Raw genomic sequence first — 17177 nt, 5'->3', positions numbered from 1 at the left:
AGAGTTTGGAATCACATTCACGGGTGTGATTATTGAGTGAGCTTGAGAATGGAAAATGGAAATTGAGCTATTCTGAATTTAGATAGTTGGGATCAAATAGTTTTCATACGGGTAGAATATTTATTATGGTTTTTTACATTGTTTTGTTGAATTGTACGTCTGTTGCCTTTGAGTTTCTATTTACTTCCTCCTTGTGCAATCTCTTCTTCTTCTTTTTTTTTTTTCAATGAACCAAAAAAAAAAAAATTAGGTGATATTGCCTTCGATCACCATCACTAGCAATCAATCATCGGTCGGTTATAGGAATACTTATAAATTATCTTCTGACATAGTCTTAATATCAATCTTTTTGTCAAGAAATGATTTGTCTTTACTAATCGAATCAAAACATTAGAGATTCTGGGGTTCAAAATTCAAATCCATCAGTCTCTTCTCATTTCTTAAATCTTATTCCTCTCTTACTAAAAAAAAGGAAATTAAAACAAAAATCAATACATTATGCATTGTTCTCCAAGTGTAATCTGTGCCACCAATTGCGTGCACATTCCCCGCGCCCCTAGCGTACTCAATGGAAATGATAGCAGTGACCGCCTTGCCTTGTCGAAGGATCAAAAAAAGAGACGGGCCCAAGGAAGGATGAGCAGGAGGATGACTCCAATTTCGCTCGACTCGTTTGGGCCAAGTTGAATTTGGACAACCCTCCGTGAATAACCTGGCCAATTGTGCCATATTAACAGCTGTGATCCAACTTACCATCGAAAGAGTTGGACCTCCAGAATGATGTTAGCCTAGTTAAGTCGACTTGAGAGAGCCCATCCAGACCCAAAAAAGTAGTATGTTTTCTGGCCTGTATTTGTCAATATACCCTCATCTCAACCAAAAAATTACTATTTTTTATTTATCTTTTTATCTAATGTACATCATATTATCTTTTATAAAAATTTTAAAAAATAACAATTCAGACGTGTTCTAATCAATTTTTTTTATCTCAAATACATAAATCTTTGGCAGTCTACTGTCTACCAATTTCTTTATTTTTTTAATTTTAAATTATGGTTTAGTCTTCGATTTTCGCTTCATTTGTTGTTTATATTAACAGTTTAAAGAACCAATAGCAGTGCTTAGATCTTTCAAGTCCAAAAGAACAAATTTTCGTTCCTTAAAGTTACGTTGTTTATATTCGCAAGTTTATATATATTCAAGAAATGGGCCAGAAATCACCCATTGTTCTTCTTCTTCTTCTCTCTCTCAGAATTGCCTAACGTGCATGAATCCTTGTCGTTTGCCTGTCGTCTAATTTCTCAGCATGGATCATTAAAATCAGAGAAACTAACCAAAGTGTTCAAAACTCTGCCTTCGTTAAGGATTCCAATAATAATATGGAAATGAAAATGTTGGGATACATAAGCCAGTGACATGAATCATGAATACGCTTTTCTTCTGAAGAATTCGGCCAAGACCAAAGAATTGAAAGAAAGAGCCGAATACGAATGCGGGATTGAAGCTTCCAATTTTGGGCTGGCTGGCTGAATACGATGAGTCGAGTTACTGCTAGTCTGATTTAAAGGTTACAGAACTTTACAAGTTAGAAATGAAAACTTCTGCCCATTCACTCTCTCTTTGTTTCTTTTTTTTTTTTTTTAATCCGAAAAAGTAGTCTGTGATGTTTGTTGCACGTTTTACATAAATTTTTTTTACATTTATCATACATATATTTTTTAATTATTTTTTTATTTCACACTCATCAAATGAGGAGTATAATATACACTTAAAAAATTTAGAAAATAGCAATTCAAATGAGCTCAATTTAGTCTAACCAAACGAACCTTCAAAGAAACATCTCTGTCGTCCCGCCCTTGACTGACACTTGAAAGCTTGGGCATAGCTTCTCTTCCCTTCTAAGCTCTTTGCCCCTTTCCCTTTCCCTTTCCCTTTCCCACTCGCTGGTTTCTCTGCAGAGAAAAGTATAGCCGTAGTACCCAAACTCTCTCTAGGCTCGAGCTTCTCCAATCACCCTCTTCTCCTCAACTTCTTTAGTATTGTCTCGACTCTCGACCCAACCGTTTAGGTACCACAGGACGTCGTCCCTGCTCCCAAAGTGTCAGAACCCCAGCTGTCCACCATCTTGAATCAAATAAAGCTGCAACCTCACTGCTGTCTCTATTCCCACGGCCTTTTCCATCATCAAAATGCCTCCTCTGTTTCCCTTTTAACCTCTTTTCCATCCCATTGATTCTCTTCGCCGTGACTTCCCAGCCCCTCAAGCAACGAATAAAGCCACTTCGGTTTTTTGGAGCTTGTTAACAGTAAAAGTTGGTGGATTTTTGTTATTGCGTTTTCGCAGTAAGATTTTGTCGTTTCCTTTTGTTTCTTTCAAAGCTTTTATCTTTTTTTTTTTTTTCCCAATCTGCATATTCTTTTTACTACTATTTGATTTCTTGGTTGAATAGCCTCGTAGTAAAGCTAACGAATCTTTCTATTTTAACTTGCTTGTGAAGTTACAAATCTATGAAGACCTAGATGTCTTGTTTGCTGTTAATTTAACTCTTTTTTTTTTCTTTTAACTTGTTGAGAATCTTACTAATACTACTGGCATTATTTTTTCTTGTTACTGAATTGAAGTTTGAACCTTTATTTGTTTTGGGCCATTTGTTTAAGGCTAATTTCAGAGGGAATCATGCTTTTCCTTCCTTCCTGAAATCCCACTTTCCCATTGGTCTGGTTTCTTGGAATCAGATTTTTTTTTTAAAAAAAAGGGTTTGGAAGCATATTATGAGGGGATGATGGAATGTGCAGCTGCTAAACCGTCCAATACCCCTTCGAATATTTCAGACATTGTTTCCAGATTTGCGAGAGTTTGCAAGTTCATGTCCATTGGGGTCTTTACTGCCGAAAACCAGTGCAGTGATGGTGGTAAAAAGGTGGCATTTTTAGGAGAGGAAACCAGCAGTGATCTCTCTGCGGAGGCCGAGCGTGATAATGAGAAGATCCATCTGGTTGACGAGGGGAGTGTAGGATGTGAATGTGGGCATTTGGAGATTTGCAAGTTGTTTGATACAGTTTCAACTGTAAAGTTAGCTTATATTAAGCTTCAAGAAGCTCATATTCCTTATGACCCTGATAAAATTGTTGCAGCTGATGAAGTTGTGGTCTCTCAACTTGAAACACTCTGCGCGATTAAGCGAGCTTTTAAGGAAAAGCAGTTGAGGGAAGTGAATTCTGTTTCTGCTTGCTTGGCTCTTTTGCTTGCAGAAATCCAAGTTCAAGAGCGGCTTTTGGAGAAATTGAAGTCTGAAGTCAAAACTAAGGAGGCTAAGGTGGTTAATCTGCATCGAGAGCTTGAGGATTTGAAGTTGGAAAACAAGAGGTTGAGTGAGGAATTTAAGAAACGAGGAATGGAGTGTATAAAGACTGTGAATGTTTCTTCCTTTGAGGAGATTGTGAAAGCAGTTTCAAAGGCAACTCACGATTTTGCTAAGCCATTGATTGCCTTAATGAAAGTTTCGGGTTGGGATTTAGACCACGCTGCAAATGCTATAGAAAATAAGGTTGTGTATGCCAAGAGGTCCCACAAGAAGTATGCATTCGAAGCTTACATTGCCCGGAGAATGTTTCATGGGTTCTCGTCCCAGTCATGCGATACAGAGAGAATAATGACACTTGATGACCCAATTAATGTTCTAATTGAGGAACCACAATCTGAGTTTGCAAAATTTTGCAGAAAAAAGTACCTATTGTTAATTCATCCGTGGATGGAAACATCCTTTTTCGGCAACACTGACCATAGAACATTTGTGACCAATGGATTGCATCCATATACACCATTCTACAGAGCATTTGTCAGAATGGCAAGATGGGTTTGGATCCTGCAAGGAACTTACAGTGCAACAATTCCAAAAGTTGAGATTTTTTATGTTGATCGAGGAAGTGATTTCTCAGGCAGTTACATGGAATGTGTAGAGGAGTTGAAGGATGATGCATTCATGGTCAGTCGAGGAGATAAGAGGTTTAAAGTTGAGTTTATGATCTTGCCTGGGTTTAGAATCGGTGACACTTTGATAAGGTCTCAAGTCTATCTTTCTAAAGTGAGGTCCTCAAATGTTGCTTGATAGGGAAGAGGTGTTTGCGCTTTCTGGTAAAGTAAGACAATTTAGAATAGTGCAGTTAATTACAATATATAAATCTATATGCTTATCTTTCTCTGGCTGTGGTGATGTAACTGGTGCTATGATTACACTATTAATTATCTCGCTGCTGTAAAATTTTGGTTCTTATGTAACAACCTAAATATGTATCTTTTTAGGTATGCCGTCTATATCTTCTCTGTTGAATACGTTTGCATTGATCTTTGCCGCCTCCTTTATAGATAGTGGCGAGCAAAATCATAGCTAATTTAGTTGCTGTTTGATTGATAAATGCTTATAGTTGAGGTATCTTCTCCGAAACACTGCTGTATGTGAATTTAGCTTGGTACATTTCCGGGGTGTTCATGATAAATTGAGTAGCCATGTGGATGGCATCTGTCTCGCTAATGCGGTCTTTTGGTTGTCTATTTTGAAGTGTCACAGTGGGAAGGGAACCAGTTCGACGCTTAAAAGATACACAACTAGAAGAACTTTAGATTAACTGGCTGAGTGGGTGGTGTATTCAGCAGTTAGATGCTGTATTAAAACTTATAACCTGTTCTGCATAGTGGCTCGTCTTGCCCTGTACTCGAAACTCGAAAGTATTTATACTAAATAAGGTTGGTTGAAAGCATTTTTTTTCTCTATGGACAACATTTATAAGAGTTCCAACACTGGGATTACATTCATACATACCTCTTTCGTTTTGTACCTTGCCTCGTTATTGCCCTTGGATGATCCATCTTGTGGATTCCCCTTAAAAGTAGGGTCACTTCCCCAACCTTTGGTGGAAGCTAACAAGAATCCAAGTGGAATCCACATGTAAGTCAACGGATGTCTGAGCATGCTATTGTTAGTGGTTTGCTGACTTTTGGGTGCAGAAGCACCCGTCACGGCAAAGCGTTTCTGGTCTAATGAGCTGAGACATGATAATACTCAAAGCAGCGCAGACTTCAATTGATTATTTCACTGCTTAAATTTTAAGTGCTTGGATAATTGAAGGCAATTGGAGGCCTGACGAAAAGACGTAGCTTAGCTTCCAGATTAGTTCGTGGAATTCTGGGGTTCATCTTCAGCGTATCGAGGAGCCCTCTTTCAATGGACTTGTATGCAACCTCAAGTGCCTGCTGTTCCTTAAAACTTCTCGAGTCCATGTTATTGAATAGATTCACTTACAGACAATTGCATTAATTTGTTCTTGCTGCCTCATGCTTACTTAGAATGATGAGCTACAAACGAAAAATGTGTGATTTTTAGAAGGATGGTTTATTGTGTCAATCCGAATATTGAATAATTAGCACAGAAACTTGAAGAAGACAGACATTGCTGCTGGAAATGGTACTGAGCCTAGTGTAGGAGCGTCTTTGAAGCAATGGCACTCTGTTGGGGACTGTTGGAAAACAGATCTCTGCATAACTCTCCATAGAATCTGCATACCAAGTCAATGAAAACAGGGCTCTTGAGATTATTCCAGCAATGGAGCAGCTCTTCTACATCCATGAGATCTCTCATTTTCCCCTCATCAACAATCATGTCAACCAAGTGGTTCTCGAAGCTTCTGCACGCATCCTCCACCTCTTCCTCCCCAGAAACTACCTCTTCAATGGCTGCCCTCATCTTCACGGAAGCAGGCGTGAGAGGCGAGGGAAATGGTGCTCTGCTGTGGCCAGCATCTGAAAAGCTCTTGAGCTCCAGGACTCGATCCATGTCTCTTGATGGCATTAGGCAATCAAAAATGGAAAGGACTCGCTTTCTTGGCTTTCTGGGAGGATATTTGGAACGACGAAACTGAAGGGCTCTTATAAAGAGGGGCTTCCCAAGTCTAAGCTTAAAGAAATGTAGCAACTTTTTGCATGGATTGAAAAGCTTGCATTTGAAGGGACTTGGATTTCTCACCTTCATCACTTAATAATAATAATAATGATTTTCAAGGAGGACAGCGTGTCGATGAAGGGAAGGAATGGAAATAAAGTGATAGCAGTTGTTAGTGTATGTTTTCTGCCGTTTGCTATGATGAAGGTTTAGGTATTGGTACTATTTTTGGCGATTGGTGCCTAAGGAATACGGGGAACGCTGGCAAGAACGGTGGTGGCATTATATATCGCGTGGGAGGTGTTTGCCATGTTGGTGCTAGTGGTGGTTGGCAGATGCTACTGGAGAAGTGGAAGTCACGTCTCGCCGGAGACTAAGTGACCGTGATGGCTGATAGCTCCTATTGGGTTTGAGCTAGGCAGCACAACCCATTGAGAGGCCCACAGTAATCGCGATCCACTCAATTGGCCCAAATTTTATTCGCAGAGCCGGTAATGTTGAAGTCACATTTCTTTGTGGTAGTATTGGACTCTCAACACTGTTATCTTCAGTTACCCGATCATTCCATCCTCCATTCCTTTGGAATAGTGGCAAGCGTTATAATTAGTTAAATTTAAAATAATCATACTTTGCATTGTGAGAAATGGAGAGAGAATTCACTGGGAAGGAGAAAAATCGCGCAGGGGGAGGGGGGGGGGGGAAGGAATCAGCAATTAGGTCAAATCCATCGCCAATTTTCTGCTAAATTTTCTCGAATCTCTCGTGGGCTTCATAAGAGAAAATGAAAGAAGGTTTTGCGGTGAAAATCGCTCAAGGGTTACATAAATTTATTTACTTATTTATCTTTTGGGTCTGGCTGCAATTAGATCACTACTGTTAAATCAGACGTGGTCCAGTTTATTCGGTCCAAGACCATAGGCAGCAGAGATTTTGGATTGGGCCGTAGGGTGTCTTAATTGGATTGATGGTCTGCCATGCAAACATGCAAACGGGCCTCAACCTGAGTTTAGCTGAAATGGACGTGTCATTCATTTTTGGGAGTTGGGACGGTTCTCCGATTGACACATGGTTTGGGATGGACCAAATCAATCATGCGTTGTCAATTAAATCATCGGAAAACTCTCAAGTACGTGAATTCAGCAGCTACGGCGATACAGTGAGTGTGTTTGAACTTTGAATAGGCGATAATCTGAGATAATCTTTTTACAAAATATTTATGATTTTTTTAATATAATATATATGAAATAAAAAGATAATTAAAAAAATTATGTTTATAATGTAATCAGATAAATTTGCTTAAAATATAAATGATTTGCTATCCAAACACATTCGCTGTGTTCTTTTAAATTGAAGCTGTTACCTATAAACTCTCGATCGATGTTTTCTTCGAGTTTCCTACCCCCGCAAAAAAAAAAAAAAAAAAAAATCAATTATATTAGGCGGACAGAATGGGGTTCTGACCAAATAGCATCCCCACCGAATTCTTATGCCGCAACTGAATTTGCATTTCCACATGTCTAGAGTTGTAAATTTTGCATTTACTATTATTTTTAGATGAATAATAATTTTTTTGCTCGAAATAGATGAATAATATTCAAAAGTTGTTCTAACTTATTAAGGAAAAGAATTATCTTTGACCCAAGTTACTGGGGTCAGAGCTAGGCTGGTCCGGGGTTGTCCATGTGTCTCAGCCGTGATGGTGATGGGTCGGAGAAACCAAGAAGAGCAGCACGATATAGGTTTCTTGCTCCTGCAGTCAAGTTAGGCCAAGATGCATCCCACTCAAAATAGAAGGGGGGGAAAACCAAACACTAGATTACAAGTTCCAACGATCTTTGGTTTCATAATGGAAGATACTTCTACCAAATTTTGAAGTGCCTGAAAAGTGAAACCCATGTTCGAAGAAATCAAAATGTAGTATTCAGTTGGGATTAGTGATTACGGTACATTTTTGTGCTGTTCTACTGGATGACTAACCGCATTAACATAATAATTTCTTATCCAAAAGTCCAAATAAATACTGCAGATGTCTTCCGCTGCATATATTAAAGTTTGAACTGAAACAGGTGTAATTTTGCCTGCCTTTATTCTTGGCATTATTATTTTTTCCTTCAACAAAGGTTCTGATGCATCTGTGGACTGTGATTCTGTGCAGGCATCCTAAAATGAATTAAAAGGGTCTAGCACTGCACGCGTGTGGATCAACTCTATACAGTTGAAAGGTTCTGCATGCCATCATTTTCTGGGGCATATGGAATTTTGGATAATTGCACTTTGTGGAGACACGGGCCTTTTTTGCTGTTGACCTCACTTCTTTTCTTTTATCGTTTTTAAGTAGAGTAATTAGGAGTCATACAGTTCCGTGGGTAGTCCGATTGATTTCATATCGTTTGATGATAGTTATCAGCAGGTTTCGTGACTGACCTCCGCGTGCTACCTCGTTGTATATCCTTGGACAAGGCTCTACACAATTTTAGGAAATTAGTTTGATCCAAAGTTTGGAATACCACTAAGTAGAAAAAAAAAATTAGGAGCCATATGGGAATATCTTTTGATTAAGATGCCACAAAATCATGGCAGCTGATTAGTGGCCAGATAACAAAAACTACAATGCCACAGAATTGAGGAGTCCCAGGTTGATCTTTTATCCTATAAGCCACAGCAACAGCAGGCATATTATAGATTCTGAAGCCACACGGTTGGAATAAAACTATAATATTTGCTTTAGAGATGGAGAAACAGTATCAAGTTTTAGTTAATTTAGCATAGGATCAACAGACAGGAAAAATAAAAAAAGATTGCGCCGCTTGTGATGATTGAAGGCAGGCAATTTAGAAAACCTGGCCTCTTGCTCCACTTGCTGTCAGTCCATATTGGGTCCCCATCTTTATTTTAATGCTACCATAGAGGACGCTTTATTTTCCCAGGCTTTTCACTATAGAACTTCTCATTGTATCTCCATCTGTTTATTTAGCTTTCGTGCTTACCAGGTAGAGAGCCAAAGAGGGAGTGAGAGAAAGAAAGAAAGAAAAGCTTTATTGTTATAATGGGGAATTACAGATTTAGATTGTCGGATATGATGCCAAATGCCTGGTTTTACAAGCTCAGAGATATGAGCAGCAGAAGCAGGGCTGCTTCTCATCCTCCTGCCAAGAAAAAGTCATCCTCAACCAGTACTAAAGCCCCCTCTCAGAAATCGCCCTACTACCTCTCTCAGCCAAGACAATCTTACTACTACAGCTCAGATTTCAGCACAAAAGGCAGCCACCAATTTCGCCATGGAAGCACATTACCAAAAGGCTCTGATCATCTTCACTTCCCTGATCCACCAAGAAGATCATCAAAGAGAAGAACAAGAAGAAAGACTGTTTATAGACCTTCTCCAAGACGGATGAATACGACCTCTTTCGCCTCTGATGATCATTGTAATTGTCATGCCTCCTCGGTAACTTCAGTCTGGCTGAAGCCTGAACAAGCCTTGGTCAGAGACTTGTTTGATTCTTCCACTGATAGTTCTGTTGAGCCGGACTTCCTGAGATCTCCATCCTCAGTGTTCGAGTCCGATGTCATTGATGCACCTGAATCGCCCAATGGACTGGCATCAAGGTCTAGTTCTTGCAGCTGTGGATTCAGTTCTTCGGCTACTGATATCATTATTGATGTGAATGCAAAATCCTACACTAGGAAAATTGAGAAGCTAGATGCATTTGACAAAATGCCAGAGCTGGAGGACCTCCCTCCAATTCTGACAAAGCCTGCAAAATTCGACGATGCATTAGAAAAAGCAGCCAAGTTTAGGAACTCGCCTAAATTGGAAAGGGAATCGGCAGCCCGTCATGGTTCAGTTTCTAGCAAAACTGTCAGGGAGGAAACTGTCAAGGCAAAAAGAGAAACAACAAGCAGCCCTGGAACGCGGAAATCTGTTTCCCACTCTACTGGGATAAAGCTGAGGGCTAATTCTCCAAAACTAGCAAGCAAGAAAATTCAGGGTCAAGGCAGAAAGAGCGTGTCAGGTAATAGGCGTTCAAAGACATTGCAGAAAAAGGGCTTCTCAGAGAGCTTTGCAATAGTAAAAGCATCCATCGATCCTGAAAAAGACTTCAGAGAATCGATGATGGAGATGATCGTAGAAAACAATATCCGGGCATCAAAGGATTTAGAAGAGCTTCTTGCTTGTTATCTTTCATTAAATTCAGATGAGTATCATGAGCTCATCATCAAGGCATTTGAGCAAATCTGGTTCAACATGCCTGATCTGTAACTTGTTTTAACAAAAAAAAAAAAAAAAAAATCCTGTTATCCTCGACTTGTAAGCTTGTAGCACTTATTAGTTATTACTACTAGAAAATTTAATTACTTATATATCCGACAAAAGTCCACGTTCTATATACTGACACAAGCTCACACATGTAAATGCAGTCCTGTCCCTTCTCAAGCCAGATTTGAGGTTCTGTCAGCAATGGAACAAAAAACAGATGAATCCAAAAGTGTCCAAACTGCTCTGCTGAAAGAGCAGAAAGTAATGAGAGAGCGCAGTTGTGTGTGATCGTGTGAGAACTGATTTCTTAAAAAATTTATGGAATGTTACATTCTGACAAGAGATTGCATTGAGTTGTTGAATGCTGAATAAGGGGGCCATTTGGGCATAACTGTCACTGCACGACACACACCTGTCATTGCAATTGCATTTTTTACTTTTGGTAGGCATAGACTAGAAAGTGGATTCTGGATATTGCAACCCCTTCACCTCTTTAAGTCTTAACCACTGGACCTGGCCCTCTCAAGTCCCTCTTGGAGGTGAAGATTAGAGGATCAAATCTCCTTGTCAGGATTAAATGCCAAGATTTCTTGACTTCTTAAACCCAGCGAGTGCTCTCTCGTCTGATCTACTCATAGTATATAGGAGTAAGTGTAGGTGTAGACATCGCTGTTTGGAAAAAAAAAAAAAAAAAAAAAAAAAAAAAAACACTTTCCCCCCTTACGGCTGTGGATGTCTGAGAATCATCTCAAGTGTGGTAATTAATCTCCTAATAAAGGAGATTCAAATGTTATCCCATCTCTTAATTTATGCATTATTCTAGGTCGCTTTGTTGAATTGTTGGAGATATAGACTAAATTACAAGCTTCTTACTAGCCCCGGACCCCTACTTGAATGAGTAAGCGAGTAATGGGTCTCGGCCCTTGAGCACAAATGGCCGTTACCTGTACAACATATACCGGGGTTGATGTCTGAAACTCATCTACTTTCCGGTTTTGTCTTCAAGGGAAACGAGGAAGAGAAAACAATAAACCAAAAAAGAAGAAGAAGAAAAGAAATCCTATTATTGGTAAATGCTGCCTTTTGATTTTGCAGAGTTGGTTTAAAAGTTGAAAAGGTACCTTTGATATTGATGCGCACAACAAAATGGACCCTCGGGATCACATTATTAATGAACCATGCATGGATTACTATACCATTATTGTTTCGATGGACGAAAATCATTTTTGCCTGGTCCCTTTTGCATACCGGACATAAAATATTCAATTCTATGTTCCTCATTCATGACAACTGCGCATGCTAAACCTGCTTAACGTGTCTCGTTCTTGTATTATATCAAGAGGCAAACGCAGAAATTATCCGGCTTAAGAATCGGTTTAAGCACTAATCTACTTGTTTAAGCAAAACGCGGAAATTGGACCACCGGGGAAATGCACGGGGAGCAAAGAGGTTGTTAGATCCTATTTTGGCAGAGCTCCGAATACTACGTGGCTTCAGTATTAAGCGTTTTGCCATGCCATGCAACTGGACCACGCAGTAGTTCGTTGCTCAAATTTAAACAAATTGCGCCCATGATGAACCATATCTATCAATCTTAGCATGTAATGTATATTGCTCTCTCTCTCTCTCTCTCTCTCTCGAGTCTTGTCACATTACACACATAATTTGAGAAAGGACCACCAAGCTGATGAATATACCGTATGGTGATTTCAGATGTATGTAGGACAGTTTTCGTAGGATGCATATAGTATTTGTATGTAAGTAGTTTGAGTGTAGATCAAGAGATCAAATCTCTTAATTTGCATTATAAATATTCAGGCTTTTTTGAAAATTTCGACAGTAGATACGTAGGCATCCATTTGGATCGATGGTGGTTCAGTCTCTTCGATCTGAACCGGTGGATCGGTGGTGGTGGTGGTTCGGTCTATTCCAACTTTCCATTTATCTCTTTAGGTCCCCTTTCTGCAAGGCGCAAGCTACGCAGGTTAGGTATTTAGGTACCGAAATACCTAACTAAATTTTAGGATTTGCCATGTACCAGAAACGTACTGGTTAGTATAATTCGAATGGTCTTGTTTGGCATGAGAAAGTACCATTTAGGTACTTAATAAACACGTAATAAAAAAAATATCATATATTCAACCAAACCTTTTTTATTTTCCTTTTTTCGGCACTTAGAGAGTTTAATCAAAATTAAATAACCATGACTTTGGTATCGTGTCATGTGCGATAGGACGATAAAGGTACCAGAATGTGGAGATTATTATATGGGAATCGGGATAACTTGTCGCCAGTGCTACTCCCAACCGAAGAAAAGAGCTTTGTCTTTTCTTTATCTGACTTAACAATTTAATCAGAATATTCGAGTATAGGACCTAATAAAAATAAAATAAAATAGAGTGCATTCTAGTATTGTTTTGTTGGGGAAAAGTTTTGGATGAACAAATTAAGAAAGTTATATGTGGAGGCCAGCTGGTTGATGGCAGAATTGAAGCTGATGGAATTTTAAATTAGTTAATCGGAGTGTCTAAGAATTCGCTTAGAGGTGTTTTGTCCCTTTATTACTTGTGGCCAACTAACTACTCCTGTTGTTTATGTTATGTTTTCTGCAATTTTAGTACTAGGACTTTTTTCTCTCCCTCCTTTTTTTTCTTTTTTTTTTGGGTATGGGGGCGGGGTTTGTTGTTTTGGGGGGGGGGGGGGAGGTAGGAGGGCATGTTTGATTTCTTCTCCCCTTTGCAAGGGTCAATGATTGGAGACAGGCGAAACGGAAGAAAATTGAAGACCCAAAAAAAAAAATTGAGAAAAAAAAAAAATGACCCGAACCGACGAGACAAATTAGAAGAAAAGAAAGGAAACCCCCCGGCATAATCGGGAGGGTTGCTTGAAGCATGTCTGCGGCGCCAAAACAAGAGGCATTTCTGTTAGATAAAACCACTTCTCTTTTCTTTGTGAAAATGTGGCAAAATGCGATGTATCCCTTGAACTGAATTGGTAGAGAGAAAAATGAGGTCAGCTGGCTGCGCTGCTTTTACGCTTTAGCTTCCGTATTACGCTTTTTAACACGTTAGGGACAAGGATCAGATACCATGCGTCCATCACACCTTTATGGAATAATTTCACAAACTGCCCAAAGGTTTAAAACACTAGCATTGACACTTCGTGAGGTTTTAAAAATTTCACTGACCTCTGCTGACAGATATTTGGAGCGCTTTGCTTACGTCATGATGGCTGAAATTATCACTTTGTCCTGTGAAGGCAGGGCTCATTACTAACCTAAATTTAGGGAACAATCGGATCTGAATTAGTTAGTTACATTTAGCTAGAATAACAAAATTTTGATGTTTTATTAAGCTGATAAAACTCCATTACATAAAGGCGTCAATTGATGAAGAAATTTGGCACCATTTTTTCTGACAGCTATAGTTTGATAAGGATGATTGAACACGTTTCTGATATCGTTGGCATATAACTAGAAGGAAAGAAATAGAGAAGAGAAGGAAAAAGAAGAAGAAAATGGAGACAAAGTGAAGATTTGTTCTTGTGTTGGGAGTGAAGGTGATTTTGAACCAGAAATCAAGGTACGAGTTCCCGATGTGGTGCTTGAAAGTTTCTGAATTGCATTTACCCCCTTCAACTTTACTAATTATTTCGACCTTTTAAGGACTAACAATCTTCTCTCATCTCACTCATGAGTCATGACAATAATATATTAATCTTATTTGGACTGAATTGTTACCAAAATCTCAAAAGCAAAGATGGTCAGTGAAATTTTTAAAACCTCAGGAGGTGTAGGGTAAGTGTTAGAAACCTCAGGGGAGGTTTGTGAAATTATCCCTGCCTTTATTATTACTATGGCATGAGATATCATCAAGTTTTGCACCCTTTCTTCTTTCTCCCGCTCGGTTTTATTAAGTATGGAACAAAAAATTAATAGGCTAGCAATTAAATAGAGGGAGGAATGTATTTGATGGTATGAGTGGAGGGAGCGTAATTTAATAAAAAAAAAAAAGGTCAGTAATTAACTTGAGAAGAGTTGGGATGAGTGGTAAGATGATAAGGATTGTAATTAAAATATTTTGAATTTAAAATCTCTCACTTATTATTAATAAAAAAAAAACAAAAGGGTTAGCAAATAACAAATTTATTCCCCTTTCGGCGTCCTATTCAATCACGGGCATCTTGGTGGAAAGGACCATTCTAATTTCGTTACAAGGGATTTCAACTTAAAAGGTTTTTCTTTTTCTTTTTTTTTAGGGGGGAAGGGGCTGGGTTTTATAGTAGTGGCACATAAACAATCGGGTCCACACTCCACAGCACAGGATAAGGCTCTCCGGGCACCTTGACCCGGTCATTTGGCAAAGGAAAAGTCATGGATTTGAGGGTCAGATTCTGCAAGTACTAAAGAGACAAGACTCCTTTGCTTCACATGGAATAAAGATCATCCATTTCGCCTAAAAAATATGAGAGCAGATCCTCTATCCAATATTTATTTTGTGTCTAATTTTCTGTCCAAGGTGAAACTACGTAGTTTCACTTATTATATCTGCTGTGTGGTAACTAAAAATAGGTGGCAGTTTGGCTGCTTTATACTTCTTTTTCTTTCTTCTTTTTTGGAAAGAAGTATAAGGCAGCCAAACGCCACCTATTTTTAGTTGCCACATCAGCAGATATAATAAAGTGAAACTACGTAGTTTCACATTGGACAGAAAATTGGATACAAAATATTGGACAGAGGATCTGCTCTCCAAAAATATATACTACTACTACTTCGTATTTCGTAGTAGTAGCTCTCCATAAGGATCTCCCACCTCCGAAAGTTTATACTCCCTCCGTCCCACTTTGATAGTCCCATTTCTTTTTTCACACAGTTTAAGAAAAAGTAGTTAACTTTGTTGGAAAAGTAAATTTAGATTGCTATTTTCCTAAAATACCCTCACATTAAATAGAGTACAACTTTATGGGAACTTGAATTGATGGTAAAAAAAGAATCAACTCTCATTAAATGGGATAGGTTTATAGTAACTACAACTTACATTGAATAAGGGCATTTTAGAAAAATTAAAATACAACTACATTCTTCAATTGAAAAGTGGAATACAATTTGGGACAGACGAAAAAGGAAAACAGGACTATCAAAATGGGACGAAGGGAGTATATTATACATCAATGAAAACACGGGAGATGAGGAGCTGCCCTTCATTGCACGCTCGACGAGTCCTTTTCTTTTTATTTAATAGTATGACAAATAACTCTTCGGACTGGTTCTTTTCAAACACACCGAGAGAATTAAATGTGATCAACCAGTTGACGAAAGTAATATGGGTTTCGTAAACGAATTTGCTGGAATGTGACGTATTGATTAACGGCATGTCATGCCTTCCACAAGTTGCAAAAAAGTAGGCAACACAGATTTATAGACTTGAATTATTATGATAATTATTGAGTCCCACACGTATTAATGGAAATTTGTGTTCCCCAGAAAGAAATGAATAAAAACCAGGAAAGCAAGAGAGAACGAAAAGACCTTTAGAAAAAGGCGGAACATCATAATTGCTTGAAAGGATCCACCATAAATGCTCAATTTTAGTGGCATGCAAGACCAGCATAATTCTGCAGTGGGTTTGTTCCAGAATTGACAAAATGGAAACACGGCATGCTCTAACCCCATAAATGGTTCGTTATTCATCGTGTTCAAGATAGAATGCTGCTTTTGACTCTCTGGCAAAACCCAACCCAACACCTCCGAAATGCTTAACTCTTTTTATGAAATTAATCTAGTAGTAGTATCAATTTATAATGGCTCTCTCTCTTGCGTAAATTTGACCGTTAAGAGGCTAAAGCCAGCATTTTGACTTCATCGCATGATCAGGCGATCAAACTTGCTGCATCAACTTTTATGTTGAAGTTGTTTAAGAATCCTGCTGGATTCTGTCGTAAAGTCTTGCAAACTTTCTGCTAAGCCTCGACTCTTTCTTTCCGACAGATTTTTAGTTGATAAGATTTATTGACAAGATGATTAACGAGACGGTCGGGTCGGGTCGGGAGGCAATCAAGGGAAGCTGCTATCTTTGAGGTGGATTTGCCCAAATCTTAATTTAAAACGAAAGACGGGAAAAGTCAACAGCAACCAGTCTCTTCAAGTCTTCAACCACAGCCAATGCACCACCTCCTTGTCCTCTCTCTCAAATTTGTCTTCTTCCTCGGAAGTCCACATACTCGTATTAAACAAAAACAACGTGGGTTGCTCCAAGACTGAAATATCTCTTTTTTCAAAAAAGAAAAAAAAAAAGAAGAAAAAGAGACTGGAACATCTCTTCAGCTGCTATACTATACTTGTTATAAACCAAGGCTGCAACCAGATTTTATTTTTTACCCAAAAATTAGTTGAATTGATGCCCTTTTCTTTGGATAAAAGAAAGGTGCTCGTGGCCATTAATTAAATAAATTGTGCTAGTCAGTGAAATCCTGATCAAAAGGAAAATGGAAGTTCCAAATTCATCTCTAAAGAAAAAGGCTGGTTCGGGGGGAGTCGGGTTGGACACAGGACAAGGAAATTGCGTGCATGTGTCGCATCCGGGCATTGCCTTGGTGGCCCCGGAACTTGGGAGGCTGGAGGGGATTGCAGAAACGAACTTCTTTTTTGACTAAGCTAATCGTCTTCTTCGAGTCTTGATGACGATCATAATGAATGGAACCCTTGCTGGTCGATGTCACTTTCTTTCTTAAGACGTACGTATTCGACCACATTTAGTCAGGACAGAAAGGTAATTAAATTACAACTTGATACTTGAATCAAGTTCATCCCGGATAGAGTTTGCTCAATCTTAATTTACCAAATTTCGAACTTTGGCTCAAGTTTAACTTGATTTTAATTTGTCAATTAAAGTCAAACCTAACACGAATAGCATTTTGTGTTGGGCAAAATTTCGAACTTTGGCTCAAATTCAGCTTGATCACTGTAATATTTATAGTTGCGCGTG

At 38.8% G+C, this 17177-nt stretch overlaps 3 protein-coding genes across 3 annotated transcripts; 2 read left to right on the top strand and 1 right to left on the bottom strand.

Annotated features, from left to right (window-relative positions):
* Positions 1 to 2476: 2476 nt before the first annotated feature.
* On the top strand, positions 2477 to 4302 carry LOC113782218 (protein GRAVITROPIC IN THE LIGHT 1). Its single transcript, XM_027328123.1, has one exon. The coding sequence runs from the start codon at positions 2781 to 2783 to the stop codon at positions 4107 to 4109; it is 1329 nt and encodes a 442-aa protein (XP_027183924.1). The 5' UTR covers positions 2477 to 2780; the 3' UTR covers positions 4110 to 4302.
* A 950-nt stretch (positions 4303 to 5252) lies between these two features.
* LOC113781671 (transcription repressor OFP17) lies at positions 5253 to 6041 on the bottom strand. Its single transcript, XM_027327645.1, has one exon. It carries the CDS (start codon positions 6024 to 6026, stop codon positions 5472 to 5474), a length of 555 nt encoding a protein of 184 aa, XP_027183446.1. The 5' UTR covers positions 6027 to 6041; the 3' UTR covers positions 5253 to 5471.
* Positions 6042 to 8915: 2874 nt separating this feature from the next.
* Positions 8916 to 10296, top strand: LOC113778161 (transcription repressor OFP3-like). The gene has a single exon (XM_027323462.1). The coding sequence runs from the start codon at positions 8983 to 8985 to the stop codon at positions 10195 to 10197; it is 1215 nt and encodes a 404-aa protein (XP_027179263.1). The 5' UTR covers positions 8916 to 8982; the 3' UTR covers positions 10198 to 10296.
* Positions 10297 to 17177: the final 6881 nt, after the last annotated feature.

Source organism: Coffea eugenioides, chromosome 1, assembly GCF_003713205.1.
Source record: "Coffea eugenioides isolate CCC68of chromosome 1, Ceug_1.0, whole genome shotgun sequence".
Taxonomy (NCBI): domain Eukaryota; kingdom Viridiplantae; phylum Streptophyta; class Magnoliopsida; order Gentianales; family Rubiaceae; genus Coffea; species Coffea eugenioides.
Note: the sequence above shows the minus strand (reverse complement) of the source record. Positions and strands in the feature narration are given on the sequence as shown.

Excerpts from the sequence above, each read along its gene's own strand:
- LOC113782218 (XM_027328123.1), top strand. The coding sequence starts at position 2,781 with ATGATGGAATGTGCAGCTGCTAAACCGTCCAATACCCCTTCGAATATT.
- LOC113781671 (XM_027327645.1), bottom strand. The coding sequence starts at position 6,026 with ATGAAGGTGAGAAATCCAAGTCCCTTCAAATGCAAGCTTTTCAATCCA.
- LOC113778161 (XM_027323462.1), top strand. The coding sequence starts at position 8,983 with ATGGGGAATTACAGATTTAGATTGTCGGATATGATGCCAAATGCCTGG.